The sequence below is a fragment of the Cucumis melo genome, chromosome 10 (genome assembly GCF_025177605.1).
Source record: "Cucumis melo cultivar AY chromosome 10, USDA_Cmelo_AY_1.0, whole genome shotgun sequence".
In the NCBI taxonomy this organism is placed as follows: domain Eukaryota; kingdom Viridiplantae; phylum Streptophyta; class Magnoliopsida; order Cucurbitales; family Cucurbitaceae; genus Cucumis; species Cucumis melo.
The window spans coordinates 21,303,043-21,317,594 of NC_066866.1; the positions used below are offsets into that span (position 1 = coordinate 21,303,043).

General features: G+C 35.3%; 2 protein-coding genes and 1 long non-coding RNA gene across 3 annotated transcripts; 1 reads left to right on the plus strand and 2 right to left on the minus strand.

Annotated features, from left to right (window-relative positions):
* The first annotated feature begins 380 nt into the window (after positions 1–380).
* On the plus strand, positions 381–1,526 carry LOC127151232 (uncharacterized). Its single transcript, XM_051090675.1, has 3 exons — positions 381–499; positions 701–796; positions 884–1,526. The coding sequence occupies exons 2-3, from the start codon at positions 737–739 to the stop codon at positions 1,472–1,474; spliced, it is 651 nt and encodes a 216-aa protein (XP_050946632.1). The 5' UTR covers positions 381–499; positions 701–736; the 3' UTR covers positions 1,475–1,526.
* Positions 1,527–5,977: 4,451 nt separating this feature from the next.
* LOC107992370 (uncharacterized) lies at positions 5,978–7,205 on the minus strand. Its single transcript, XR_007824001.1, has 4 exons — positions 7,083–7,205; positions 6,909–6,985; positions 6,772–6,836; positions 5,978–6,161 (listed from the first exon to the last, which is right to left on the minus strand). It is a non-coding gene; the product is annotated as an uncharacterized LOC107992370 (long non-coding RNA).
* Positions 7,206–10,859: 3,654 nt separating this feature from the next.
* LOC127151233 (MLP-like protein 28) lies at positions 10,860–11,812 on the minus strand. Its single transcript, XM_051090676.1, has 2 exons — positions 11,470–11,812; positions 10,860–11,328 (listed from the first exon to the last, which is right to left on the minus strand). Exons 1-2 carry the CDS (start codon positions 11,660–11,662, stop codon positions 11,063–11,065), a joined length of 459 nt encoding a protein of 152 aa, XP_050946633.1. The 5' UTR covers positions 11,663–11,812; the 3' UTR covers positions 10,860–11,062.
* Positions 11,813–14,552: the final 2,740 nt, after the last annotated feature.

Consider the following 14,552-nt stretch of genomic DNA (forward strand, 5'->3'; position numbering starts at 1 on the left):
CAAACAATCCATTGGAGAAAGATTGCGATAGCAAGCGACTGCAAAGTCTTCTATTCGGATCAGAAAATAAGAAAGTAATAACATGCTTGGAAATTGAGGAAATTTTCAAGAATTTTGAGTTTACAAATGATGACGATGCTGTGAAGGTCGCCTTGGCCGTCTTTATAGAAACTGTGATGGTCGGGAAGGATAAGAAAACACAGTTTGACATGGACATTTTGGGAAGAGTTGATGATGAAGAAGCATTTAAAAGCTTCGATTGGTCAACTTTCTTCTACACTCGTCTGCTCAACAGTTTAAAGACAAGTCTCCAAGGCAAAAAAGAAGCATACGAGCTGAAGAAGACACGAAGTTCCAAAGCAGTGTCATACTATGGAAGGAATACTTGCAATGGAAAAAATCAAGAAAAACAACCCATGAAGAAAGGAAAGTAGTCTCCACAACCAGAAAGAAAGACTTTTTCAGACAGCTTGAAGAAAACACATGGGTACATGGAGACGTAAGTACTCTTCCCAAACGATCGCTTATATTTGATATACGATCGCTTCTATTAACTAAACGATCGCTTCTATTAACTAAACGATCGTTAAGTTAATATTACACGATCGCTTACTACGTAAACGATCACATGTACATTTCTTATGCGATCGCTTATCCTCTCCTTTCATTCATTAAACGATCGTTTATTTTTTCTTTGTAGACATTGGATCTGCTATTCGCCCACTTGCAGAATAAAATGTTGCATCTCAAGCACCATTGCAAGCGTTCTTTTAGAATATTACATTCCTCTTTTCTGGTAAGTTGTTATTCTTTAATTTTTTTTTTTGTATACAAGTTAAACTGCATCATTATATTCTGATTAAATTTTGACTTGTTCTTGAAGACTGGAATCAATAAACCAGACTGCATTGTTTGGAACCACATTTTTGATACTCATCTGGTGACACCAGATAATAAGAAAGCTGAATGGACAGACCCAACAGCACACCTAAGTATATGGACAGAAAAAGATGTCGAATACTATTTCAACACTGCTGTTGGTGATTACAACGACATACCAGGGTGGGGAGATGTCAACTACGTGATTACCTGCATCAACATAAAAGAACACTGGTTGGCTATTGCAGCTGATATGAGAAAATGCAGGATCTACGTGTTCGACTCAATGCCAAATTATGTTGAGCAGAAACTTGTTGATGAAGCTCTTCAAATGCCTGCACGATGCATTGCCTCACTCGCGATTGCAATTGGAGTCAACCTCCATTCAGATCGTTTCACATATGGCCCTTGGCCAATACGCAGATCGAAGGCCACATTACAGAAAGGGCGTTCATTGGATTGTGGAATTTTCTGTACCAAATTTGTTGAATGCCTTGTAACTGCTAGTGACCTTGGTTGTCTAACTGTGCCAAACATGAAACTGTTTAGACAACAATATGTGCTGGAACTTTGGGCCAATAAATACTTTTGTTAATATTTGTATTCGTTTATATAATTTTTTTATGTAATTTTTATAGAGAGAATAACATATTATAATTTTAAACTTTGTTATAAAATAAATACTTTGTGATATTTTCAATTAAACGCGACCAAAATTGAGAAAGAATATTTGAGTTAATATTTGTATTCGTTTAGATACATATCACAAAATATTCGTGTAGAGAAATACTCATCGCGCACATATGTATAAACGATCTTCTTAATAAACGATGTCTAAACGATCTTCTTAATAAATGTCAAAATATTAAGCGATCGTTTAGTAAAGTCTAAACGATCGTTTGGTAAAGTCTAAACGATCGTTCGGTAAGTGTAAACGATCTTCTTAATAAACTATGTCTAAACGATCTTCTTAATAAACGTCAAAATATTAAGCGATCGTTTAGTAAAGTCTAAACGATCGTTTGGTAAAGTCTAAACGATCGTTTGGTACAGTCTAAACGATCGTTTGGTAAAGTCTAAACGATATTCTTAAAATCATAAAAAAATTCAGCGATCGTTTAGCTACAAGTAGTTTTGCAACATAGAGAATAATCGATACTACTAATTGAAATGCAACATACACAATAATAGAACATCCCTATGGAACCTCAAAATGAATTAGCGAGAACATGGTTACCAAATATGAAACAACTAACGTGAATACACTTAACAGTTTCATTCCTAACCTTTCTTTGAAGTCCAATGTGCTTCAATATGGTTGACATCAGGCCCTTCAATTCGTCAATATCGGATTTTATAGTATTAAGTTGGCCTTCAACAACCGCTACTCGATCTTGGAGATTTCGAATAGCCTTTTTCATCTTAATCTTGGACTTCTGTTTCTTACTCTTTTTCAACTCATCTTCATCGTTAACAACTTCTCGTACTCTTTTTGAACCACCATTCTTCGACTGAATAATGGTAGATGAGCGGAAGTTTTCAAAAAGTTCACCTGAAGCAATTTTCAATTGCTCCTCTTCAGGTGTCATCTCAATGACCGCCTTAATTATAAACTGCAAATAGAAAAAGGCAAATGTATTTAGGACAAAGAAATAAGCACAAAATCACGCGATCCTTAAGTAAGTTACTATTGCTTGCTACTTACCATTGGCGAGTCAAACACCTGGCTTATAGTTTGGGACTTTGGTGATTGTTGGCACACCCACCTCAGCATTCGTGGTATGGCATGATCGTTTACTTTATCTACACCACATCCAATGATGGTTGGTATAGACTCATATGCCCAAACCTATTCCACATTTGACAAACAAGTTTAGAAAGTGCCACAAGATATATATAGATATATAAACAAGTGGTTATACAATCGTTTCAAAACAACTATACGATCATTTAACATAACTAAACGATCGTTAAAAAGAACTAAACGATCGTTAAAATAACTAAACGATCGTTTAAAATAACTAAACGATCGTTTAAAATAACTAAACGATCGTTTAAAATAACTAAACGATCGTTTCAAATAACTAAACGATCGTTTCAAATAACTAAACGATCTTTTTAAAGTTTTGAAGTAAGAAGTAAGAAGTCAAATACCTGTAATGCATGCGGAAATCCATTGATAGTATATTTTTTTGTCTGTGTTGATTTCTTCTTTCCCTTGGCATATTGCTTGTCCAAGGCTCTTTTCAATGCACTTAGCGTGCGTACAAAAACAATCCGACCCCAATCATAATTATTAAATGAATTCCAATCATCAGCAATCTTCAAAAAACCAATGTCCACTTTGGTTCGCCTATCTTTTCCCAACAAAGATATCTCTATAAAGTAGACTAAAGCTAATTTGACGATATCATCGTCATCACCCTCGTATTCCAAAAATATATCTTCTAAGTCGCTAACGTAAACACAGTCCTTGTCTTTGAAAAACTTCTCCAACAGTCGACTGTTCCCACCCAACTGAATATAGTCCTCTTTAGGACCCCATAGTCCAGTTACGATGTTAAACTCTCTCCTACCGAAAGTACAAACAACGCCCCCTAGTAGGAAACTTATAGAATCCTTTCCTTCATCTTCCACCTCCCTTAACAGTAAGTAGTGGATGAGTGGCCCATTGAAGACAATATTTAGGTCCAAAAAGTGCCCAAACTTTGTTTTCCTAAATAAGGCTAATTGATCGGGTTTGAGTTTGGCCTTAATATTATGTGTTGTCTTTTCCAAATGAGACAAACAGCTTACTAGGGAATAAAAATGATGGGAAGGATTAATCTTGTAGAAGGGTCCGTCGGTCGATGTTGAAGTCGATGTCATGATTCAAGCCAAGAAAAAGCAAATATATTGAAAATGGGTTACAGATAAAACTCACTGAAATAAGAGAACACGCTCAAAGTTGATTCTTAGGTTCGAAAAGGAGAAGCGACGAAATGCACTGGAGGACCGACGACAGACGAACAGTCGGAGTATCTTCGAAGAGCAGAGCGGGAAATTTGAAAAGCCAAAGAAAGGAGATGTTTTTTTTTTTTTTACTTCAGGTGTTCTATGCGAAAGAGAAGGGAAAGCGAACGTGGGTAGGCGAAACAATCAATAGAGAGCGATAGAAATTTAATGAAGGGCATTTTTGTCTATTCACACCCAAATTGTCCTAAAAGTCTTTCTTTTGAAAACTTGTCCCAAAATTCATTTAAATCTCTTTTTTTAACCTATTTTTGGCAATTTCCCCACATATTTTTCGATCATATATTTCTTCTTTCAAAAAAATTAAATACTAAATTTCAACATTTCCCACATATGTTTGAAAAGATATTTATATTAATAATAAAAAATATAAATTACATTGTCGGTAAATGTTTTACAATAATCTAAAAGATAAATTAACTTTAATATTACATGTATGTATGACCTAATCTAATCAAACTGACGAATATAAACAATTTCATCAGATTTCCAGGAATTCAACTAAACACCATCTAATTAATTAGCCCAAAAGTATATCACATCTCCATACATAAAGTTTCATAATGGCAACCCCCTACACATGAACAATTCACCTAAACCCTAAACCACAACAAAGTCTCAAAAGTATATCAATCAACCCCCCTTCATATGAACTATTCAAAACATCAGCCACGAAAAAAGTTTCCTACTTCAGAATCACAAATAAGTCGTAGATTATATGTACGAACCCAAAAAATCAGCCAACTCAACCTCCACATCATTTAACTCGGCTTGTGAGTATGGTTTTTGTGTATGAATTCGTAAACATGCAAAATAAATGAATTAGTATTCATGAAAATTGTCATACACACAAAAGAAACAGTTTAATATATAACATAACGAATCCGAGATGACAATGCTTCCCCTATTTACAATTTCTCTCATAAACTTCATGACATAGTATCCACACGTGGTGCTCTTGACTTGTAGTGGATACTATATAAACAACAAATTAGAATAACGGACTAATCCTAATTGCTAGTAGTCTACAAAATGAAATGAATTTAAATATTTATACTTGCCTTTACTGTTCGCCATAAAGTTTGTTTCCTGTTTTTATTAATGTTCTTTTGCGAGTGAAATATTGCTATTGCTCTATTTTGCAAAGATAAGATTGCACATATTTTAGAATATTGTACATGTATTAGAATAAACCGCACTACATAATATAGAAGATTAACTTACATATCGGTTACATATCTTGTAGTTGCTTTGAATGCCATTCTTAGCGAGTCAAGGTAAAACACTGTATCCTCATACAAATTTATGGTCAGCAGTGCCCAATGACCCCTAATTATACAAAAATATAATTAATATTTTATTGTCAATGCAACCGATAAACTAACTAAACTTACCTAGGATTAAAAGGAGCAAGAACTACTTGATTTGCTTTTGACACCATTAATCTACTACACAAGTTTCAAATTCCAGATTCTTGTGTGTTTTCAGAAGAGATGAGGGGCGAATCTACAAAGACATACTACACATTTTCTTTCGAACCAAAACAGATGAATACAAGTAACTACAAAATATATAAATTCGTAAACGAGATACATAAATTTAGATGCAAAAAAATGAAATTGACTTACATCATATAGGCCACCAATGTAAACGTTTTGACTTCGTTCATGTTATAAAGATCAATGATATCCTCTCGGAGCACAGACCTCTTTTGACCAATACCAAAAATGTCAACGGGTAGTGGAAAAGGGATGTTGGAATCTTTCTCCATTACCTTCTCAGTGTATCTGAGAATCGACTTCAACGCTAATGGAAAAGTTGATGTTGACTCACATACAACTTCTGTTTCTGTAGGTATTTTTATTAAGCCTCTCTCCTAGTTCAAGAACATCTACATTTAGTAAGATGTACATATTAGACATTCCAGTTGAATAGTGGATTACTGTAACGACCCAACTCCTTATACTGAATCGAAGTCATTACTAAATATAGAACAAGTGGTTTAAGTCATAAAATTTAGTAAAACGCATAAGGTTTGAGAAATTTTATTTATGAAAATTCAAACAAGGTAGTTATGCAAAAAAATGAAATGCGTTCTAAAGTCCTACTCGGGCCCTATCTACATAAAAAGATGGTAAGTAATGAAGAATACTCAAACTCAGGTACTAAAGTCAAAAAACAAGAATAAGCGGAAGCAGGAGTCTCTATGGCTCGCCACGGTCACTTCGGGTCGCTCGCCAGCTTGCCTTTGCCCTTGCCTCGTCCTCTACCTGAAAACATGACATGAAGAGAGTGAGTATAAAATACTCAGTAAGGGACCCACTACTAGTCCCACTAGGTGCCTGTTAACTTCCTGTCAGAGTCCTGTAACTGGTACCCAATCTCTGGCACGTTCCCGAACACGTGCAACATGCGCTCCTGTAGGAACGTAACTCTGGTCTTCGATGCCTCGGGGGGGACGCCTAGGACAATCGGGATGCGAGGACCCCGTCGAGTCACTCGAGTCATATCTATATCCAAGCTAGACTGGTGTCCCGTCGGACCGCACAGTCCTAAATAGGTGGTGATCCCGAAGGACACCCATGCAGGTACGACTCTAACAGGTTAAGCTAACAGGTACCCTAATCGCAGTATGCATACACATCGCGTCATCATATAACATTACAGATAAATCATCATTACACTCTCCGTCTCGACACCCGTCGTACAGCCATAACAGTTCTCGTTATCACAACAACATGCTATACTATAACCATATCATCATTTGCATCATACTATCATTTATTTCATGCATCGTGCAGTCTAGTCCTCAACATGCACAATTGAAGGTATACGTGATCTCATAATTCTAAACATGGAGCTAGTAGTAGAATCTCTTACCTGGAGATTTACTTGGCGAGTTCTAACCGCGAGGCAAGTGTGCTTTCCAAGCAACGAGGTCCTAACTGTTTATTACGCCGAAATTCGTAATTAAGTCACCAACGACTAACGGTTCAAACTCAGTTGAAATGACTTACCCTAGAAAGAGGTTGCAATGCTCGAGCCCCTACTGAAGAAATCCCACACTGCAGCAGTTACTTGGTCCAAGACGTCCCTTAAGGAAAATAATTTAATTTAGTTCCAAATTAAATTATTTAGTGTCCAAAACATTGAGTCTTATTGGGTAATGCCAAAATAATTAATTAATTTACCAAAAATTAGGTGGAAGGAGCCAAATTAGGCTTGGCGGCTCGGCTGGAAAAAGGACAGGGATCGGCTCGGCTTGGAGGTTGAAGACCGGCTCGGCTCGCGGCGCAGACAGGCGCGGCTCGTGGTGCAGACAGGCGCGACTCAGCTTGGTACGGCGGCTCGCACGCGGGTGCTGCTCGGCTCGCGGGTGCACGTGGCTCGGGTTCCAGGTCGGAGGCACGCGGCGCAGGCCGGGCCTCGGTCACGGAGCGAGCTTCGGCCGGGTCGGGTCCTCACGCGACGAGGCGCTGGCTTTCGGATCTGGATGGCGCGACGGCTGTGGGTGGTCCGGCTACACCACGGCTTCGCTCGGCGACGGCTGCAGACGGATGCTCGGCTGCGCTGCGTCGGATCGAAGCGGCGCGACACGGCTGGCTGATGGATCGGTTGCGGATCGCGAAGGGTGACGCGGCTCGGCTTCGGGCGTCGGCTGCGAGAGACGGCTGCTCCGACGGACGCTCGGCGTGCACGGATCGGCTTGGACGATTCTTCCGACGCGGCTAGAAGCTCGGCGAGGGCTCGGTTTTGACTGCAGACTCGGCTGCGCTGCTGAACAGAGAGGGGAAGGCTTGGCGGCTCGGGTTCGCGGCGGCGGCGTGCGGCGGCGTGCGGCGGCTAGGGTTTGATCAATAATAATTTTTTTTTTCTTTTTTTCTCTTTTCTTTTCCCCTATTTCTTTCTTTGATTTTTCTCTTCTTTTTTACGCACGAGTCCCAAGGCTTTTTATAAGGCAATAACTTTTTTTTCTTTTCCTTTTAAATAACCCAAACCAACCATCTCCTCTCTCTCTCCAAATCTCACCAAAATCAACCAACCCTCCTTTCAATTAGCAATAACTCACTAAATACATTCTAAATACTAAAACAGTTAAAATAATACTTAATAATAAAAAGTGGAAAATCCCAACTTTAATAAATCGGAAACTTCAAAATGATAAGGTTCGCCTAATAAATTTGTATTTTCCAAGACCATACATAAATATTAATAGTAAGATGAACAAAAACGAGTTTGTTGGGGCGTTACAATTATGTACCTTGAAGACGTCAAACTCTTGTTCATTCATCTGCACCACCTCCTTCCCTTTCTTTTCATTCTTTTTTGGTTTATCCATTGATTATACTTCTATTCTCTTACTCTTCTCCTCAATCCCCTTTAACATTATTGGCCTTGAACAAGTCTCGTGTGCAGACAATGGTGTAGACAAGTTTGAGCAAATTTATGCCTCTAATTCACTAACTCGCCTTCAGAGTTCTTCATTCTCAACTAGAAAGTTCGCCTCATCTTTTGACGTTTTCTTAACTGAATGAAAGTACGTTTTCGGAGTTATGTATCAACCAACCGCATGCACACGACCATTGTGCTTTTTTGTACCCAATGCTTGGGTTAACACATCATTCGAATAGTGTCTATTCACAGACGATGAATCTGTATTCATTGATATCTCATCATGAAAAGATAGCAAAATTAATGTAAGTTATAGAAATGCTTATGTAATGGATAATTGAAATGTTTAATCTACAAGTAATGACTTACTATTTTATGGACAACTTGTTGAATGTCGTCTTTGTCGTACTGTTCTTGTTTGTTAACTCGAGCTTTCTTCCACATTTTAGCTCGATCAAGATCAACTTCATTTGAACCCTCCTTCTACATTCGAAAACATGGAGTTCAAGTGGTAATCATATTAGCTTGTATTCCATTTTAGGTATATTTTTACTAATTCAAAAAACAAAAAAACAAAAAAAAATCAAAACAAGAAAAAGTAAAAAAAAAATGCAAACAGTAACAGCAACTTGCTAAACAACCCTTGTATGGAGACATGGTATGTTCATAACCATTTTAAGAAACCAACCATGTATATCTATACAAAATTCACTCAAGTTCAGTATATCCTCCAATTAACAATCTAATTAATCAAAACAAACCAAATAGAACTCTAAAACTAGTACAAGATGTGAGAAAGGATGAAGGGGAGAAGTAAAAAAATCATTAGCTCATTATGCTTCAAAATCTAAAGTCATTTCCTAGGATTTAGGTTGTTATGGTGCCAACATAAGCCAACTTTTCCTACTCACCCTTTTTCTTCATATAATATCTTACCTTCATTTGCCCATTCCCCAATGGATTTTCCTCCGTCTCCTTTCAACATTCAATCTTGATTTATCTTTTAGGCCATCCTAATAACATCAAATTATTCAAAATTCATCATTATTTATAGTTTATTTAATAATTTTCAATTCTGTCCTTTTTATGACACAGCAAATAGAGATATATTTTTTCAAGAATTTAATCGATATTACTTGACGTTTTTAAAACGTCAAGGATAAGTACATATCATTTGATGTTTAAAAATCGTCAAGAATGTCGAATTTATAAAAATTCTTGATGTTTTTAAAACGTCAAGAATTTAATAAGTAATACTTGACGGTTTTAAACCATTGAGGAAAGGTGCATATTAATTACTTGACGGTTTAAAACCGTCGAGGAAGCTGAAAAATTGACTACCCTCCGCCTTTTCATAAAAATTCATGACAATTTTTTCAAAAGTTGTCAAGAAATTAAATATACAACCGTGAAGAAAAGACTCTTTTTCTAATAGTGTCAATGTAACAAAGTATCAAGTTCCTAAGTACATGTCAATATCTAAAACATATGTTTAAGCAGATAGCACAAAATATCTTTTCAATGGCTACCATTGCAGGATAGTCAAAGCAACATAGAGCGACCGACATCCCTGATTATTTAATCTTAATAAATAGTAGATTCGAAGTCACTATTGACCATATTAAGGTGTGATTGGTCACAAAAAAATATTTGTCTACGTAAATTTAGATTTAAGGTTCGGGAGTTAGTTATGTGTAGGGAGGGTGTTAGCACCCTACAACACCCAGAAAAATGGTTACCAAAATTTATCTCTTAAACTAAATTACAAAGGTTCACAAAACAAAGTTCTTTATTTGGTATTTTTAAATGTCTTATGGTTATCAATTCACATCTAAGAAAAAAGCTAAGCATGAATTCATAATTATATGGGTGGCATGAGAGCTATTAGAAAAGTGGAATTTATTTTTTTGTTTCAAAAGATGATTTTTTTTATTCATCTTAAGAATACTAAAATATTGAACTTTGATATTTTGATCTCTATCATAGGAGTTTAATGGGAAATTTCATGTATCTAAACAATTAATAAATTTCAAAGAAAACACTACTCATCTCATTGGATCAAAAAAGATTGCTAGAGTTTTTATAAGAAAAATGACTGAATGGAGAGGGAAGAGTAAAGAAGATTGCTAGAGTTTTTGGGAGAAAAATGGCAGAATGTAGAGGGAAGAGTTCTGTCAAAATGAAATTTAGAGAGAATTTGGGTGAAAATTGGAGTTGGATTGATGATTGATGAGAAATTAGGGACAAAATACGTATTTATAGAAAAGAAATCAAAATAACCGTCAGAGAGGTTCGAAACCATGATCTGGAGCTCGCGCAAGTGAAATTGAAGAAAAAATCCGTATATTTATTTTCAATGACACAATTTATCTGATTCATCTCTTTTTTTATTTTTAACGACACAATGTCTTGATTAATAATATCATTAAAACTCATTTTTCTGGTCGTGCATCTTTTAACTTTCCCTCTCCCACAATAAATAATATAGACAATTTTCTCCCCCACTAAAATGTGAAAAAAACTAAGACTTGAAAATGAAAACTATGCAAAAGTTCAGCAGCAAGTGACAAAGAAAATAGCCAAGAAAGCATACATTATATCAAAAGATAGCATATTACATACTAATTAGAACAAAATTATGTTCGAGTTTCATTCATTTTACACGAGGATAACCATTATTTAGTAACAAAATCCTCACCCATCTTATAGAATCAACCCTATCACAACATACTTATTCATATCATATTATTATTGCCAACGTCAGAAAACACGTTGAACCTTATTTTTTAAGGTGAGCTTCAATGTCCTTAGCAAGGCCTTTCATAGCCTCATGATATTTGTTAGGGTAAGGAGGACCATCATGAAGTTTCTCATATTCCAAGGTAAAAATTATCGCACTACGACCCGGTCCTTTTGGGACAACTTGATAAGTTGCAATGAAGGTTTTGTAATGCTTAAACACGTCTCCTTCCAATCCAACCATTCTTATCACAAGCTTTTTGTCGTCGAATTCCACTCGTTCTTTAAAAACTTCAGCACTATCATCTTAAAAATCATCAAACAACACAAAGAACAAGTAATAATAATTTAGAGATCGTAAAAAATGAGTTATTCCTGAAAAAAATTAGAGACAGAAAAGAGAAAGTGCTATTAAGTAATCGTGGCCATGAGATCATTCATACATACCAATAGTGTAATTCCAAACTTTGACGGAACCGTGACCATGTTTGCTCCAGTCTCCATCATGATTTTTAATTTTTTGGATTAACTTTGGAGAAACATTTGCAATGTCAGCAATTTGTTCTTTAAAGAGTTTATAAAATCTATGGGGAGGTGTGTTTACTTCTATTTCACTCTCAAGCTTCCCAACAAGAGCCATGTTTACTGAATTTCTTTACAGAACACTCCCACAATCAACAATTTTCAAAATGTTTTGCTCCCCTTTTAAAGCAACCTTGAGATATATCATATATATATATTCAATACATTTCATTTTTTAAGGGTTTTATTATTAATTTTTTTTGTTGTAGTTGTTCTTATGTGCTAGCCAGCAGGTACATTACAGGGTTGGCTTTATCTGATGCAAGTTGACAAAAAAAAAAAAAAAAAAAAAAAACAAAACAAAACAAAACAAAAGAAGAAGAAGAAGAAAAGTAGATCAATTATTCTGATATTTTCTTGAACTATATGTTTTCGTTTTTTCTTCTTTTCTTTTTTACTTTTTGAAGGGTAGTTTTTGAAAATCTCTTTAATTACAAAAAGAAAATAAAATAGGCAAAGAAGTGTAAAAAACATGATGATATTTCATCTTCTTTTTTCCATGGCTAGCGTTATAATGGAACTACCGTTTTTCATATTTTCAACTACCAAAAAAGAAATAGGGTGGTGGTAGTTTTGGAAACTTGATGATTCTTTTTTTTTTTTTTTTTTTCTGATAATTGTACCATAGGTGCCAAAATTTGTGTGTGACATGTTTGAAATTATGCTAATGTTTTTAAAATTTTGGGTGTATCACATTGATATATACACCATTTGTAGTCCTTTATTAATAGATTTTCATTATTGGATAGGCCATTAGAATAGTGTATCACTCATATTCAATTTTTATGTCTATCATTAATAGTTATTTTTTACCCTTCTATAACTTATAAATGTCTATAACTTTTCAACAATATTTATTTTTGTTATCAGTAATAGATTTATGTTACTAATAACTATGTTTAGTTCATATATATTAAAAAGTTGTATATTGGCCATAAGTAGCAATTTAGTAATTTTTTGTTACTTATTATCAATTGATTTATTGGTAATATTAAGATAATAGGAAAGAATTAAAAGTTCAAGATAGAGTTTATTTTAATAAAATAGAAAATTGTATGAAAGAACAAAGACATGCTGCGTTTAAGAGAAAAGTTAGAGCGAATATGTTGATCAAGGAAAAATATTCTAAAGAAGGAAAAGCTTTATGAAAGAAAAAATAAAAATAAGGAAAGTGAAGGAATTATAATCTCGATTCGCAAACCATCTTCATGTTGGGTTTTATGTCAAAAAATTCGTAGATAGTAAATATAATTCATCGACCGTTATTAATAAAGTGTTTTATTATTATAATTTTAATAAGTGTTATTGATTATATTATTAGTTTTGTATGAAAAACCTAAATCCAATAAACTAACATCTTAAGTTGTTTGATGAGTCTTGAACAATATGTAGAAACACATAGGGACTAATGTTCAAGATTAACTTGAAGGGTCTATTGTATAGGGTTAAGGTTGGGTATCTTATCTTGGTAACACTATAGATACGGCTCACTTTGTATTTGATACAAACACATTTATCCAATGCATTCATATAGGTGACATGCTTGTGAGGGTATCATATGCAATGAGTATACATAAGACCGAACCACGAAATAGTAATCACTAAATGTAACTTCGTTAACTAGTTGGGTTTATATTTTATTAGGATGACCTAGGTAGCTTAGTCCTAATCCGGAGTGTATTATGAACTCCTATCCGCGAGGAATTTTCCTTTGATTTGTACAGGTGAGAGTAATCAGATTGCCAACTCAATATGCTTATCATTATGGGGACAAGACTGAGCAGAAAGCTAGAAACATAATCATACAAGATGAAATTCATTCATTTCCAACTTTAGGGTAAGTAGATAAGTGTTCACTTAAATGATGTCTCCAAGACTTGAACAAAGGATCCGACCCTCTCTATGGCACGAGAGAGGTTTCTGTTTAGTGGTTGGACCATAGACAAGTTGTTTATTAGAGGAGCACTAGTATATAAGAACTAGAAGTAACCCAGAGGTAAAACAGTAATTTAACCAACTGGTGTTACGAACATTTTGGAAGGACTAACTTACTAGTATTGTTCTATAACCGTGGACACAAAAATATATCTACAATGAGAAGAGCTCAGCTGTGAATCTTTAGTGAAATCTACACGCAGTTAACGAATAATGATTAATGTGGTTAATGAGTTCAGTCAATTAATCTCATATTGTAACACCCCAAAATTTAAGGTGATTTTATTATTATTATCTTAAGTTGAATTTTGGAATTTTGGGTGTTATTTAAATTTTTCTTGAAATAATTGGTTTGGGGGAAGTAGAAATTTTAGATATTTTGGAGAAATATCTAATTGGTTAATTAAGGTGGGTTGATTTAATTATGTTTATGTGTATTATTGGATTTAAGGATTTAATAATTGTATTATGAAATTAATATAATTATTTATGAAAAGATATTTGGAGGAGATAAAAGGTGATTGGATTGGTTGAGGAGAGAGAATATTTGATTTTATTTGGGGAAAGATAAAAAGGAGATAAAAAAGAGATTTGGTGGGTTTTAGATGAAGAGAGAGAAGATTTGTTTTGGTTGGTTTAAAATAAGGAAAAGGAACGGGAAAATAATTTTTTTTTGTGTAAATAGGCCTTGGGATCCATGCATTTACTTTCTTCATCTTCTTCTTCATCACAAAGAAAGAAGAAGAAGAAAAAAAGGAGAGAAACCCTAGCTTCTTTTTCCTTGTTGTCGTCGCTGGGATCAGCCACCACAGAACACCGGAAACTCCCTTCGTTAGCCGCACATCATCAGTCGTTCACGATCGTCGGACGAGCCGCCTCTGTCCAAGCCGTCGTCGCACTGAACCGTACGCGTTCCCCCACGTCGTTCATAAGTCGTGCGCCTCCATAGCGTGAAGTCGAGCCGTCAGCTGCCAGCTACCAGTCGCACACGAGGAGCCGAGTCACCCCTCAGC

What these genes read in the sequence shown, in the direction of transcription:
- LOC127151232 (XM_051090675.1), top strand. Translation starts at nt 737, where the DNA reads ATGTTGCATCTCAAGCACCATTGCAAGCGTTCTTTTAGAATATTACAT. An exon ending in TATTACATTCCTCTTTTCTG is followed by an intron (nt 797 to 883) that starts GTAAGTTGTTAT and finishes TTGTTCTTGAAG; the next exon opens with ACTGGAATCAATAAACCAGA.
- LOC127151233 (XM_051090676.1), bottom strand. Translation starts at nt 11,662, where the DNA reads ATGGCTCTTGTTGGGAAGCTTGAGAGTGAAATAGAAGTAAACACACCT. An exon ending in AGTTTGGAATTACACTATTG is followed by an intron (nt 11,329 to 11,469) that starts GTATGTATGAAT and finishes ATGATTTTTAAG; the next exon opens with ATGATAGTGCTGAAGTTTTT.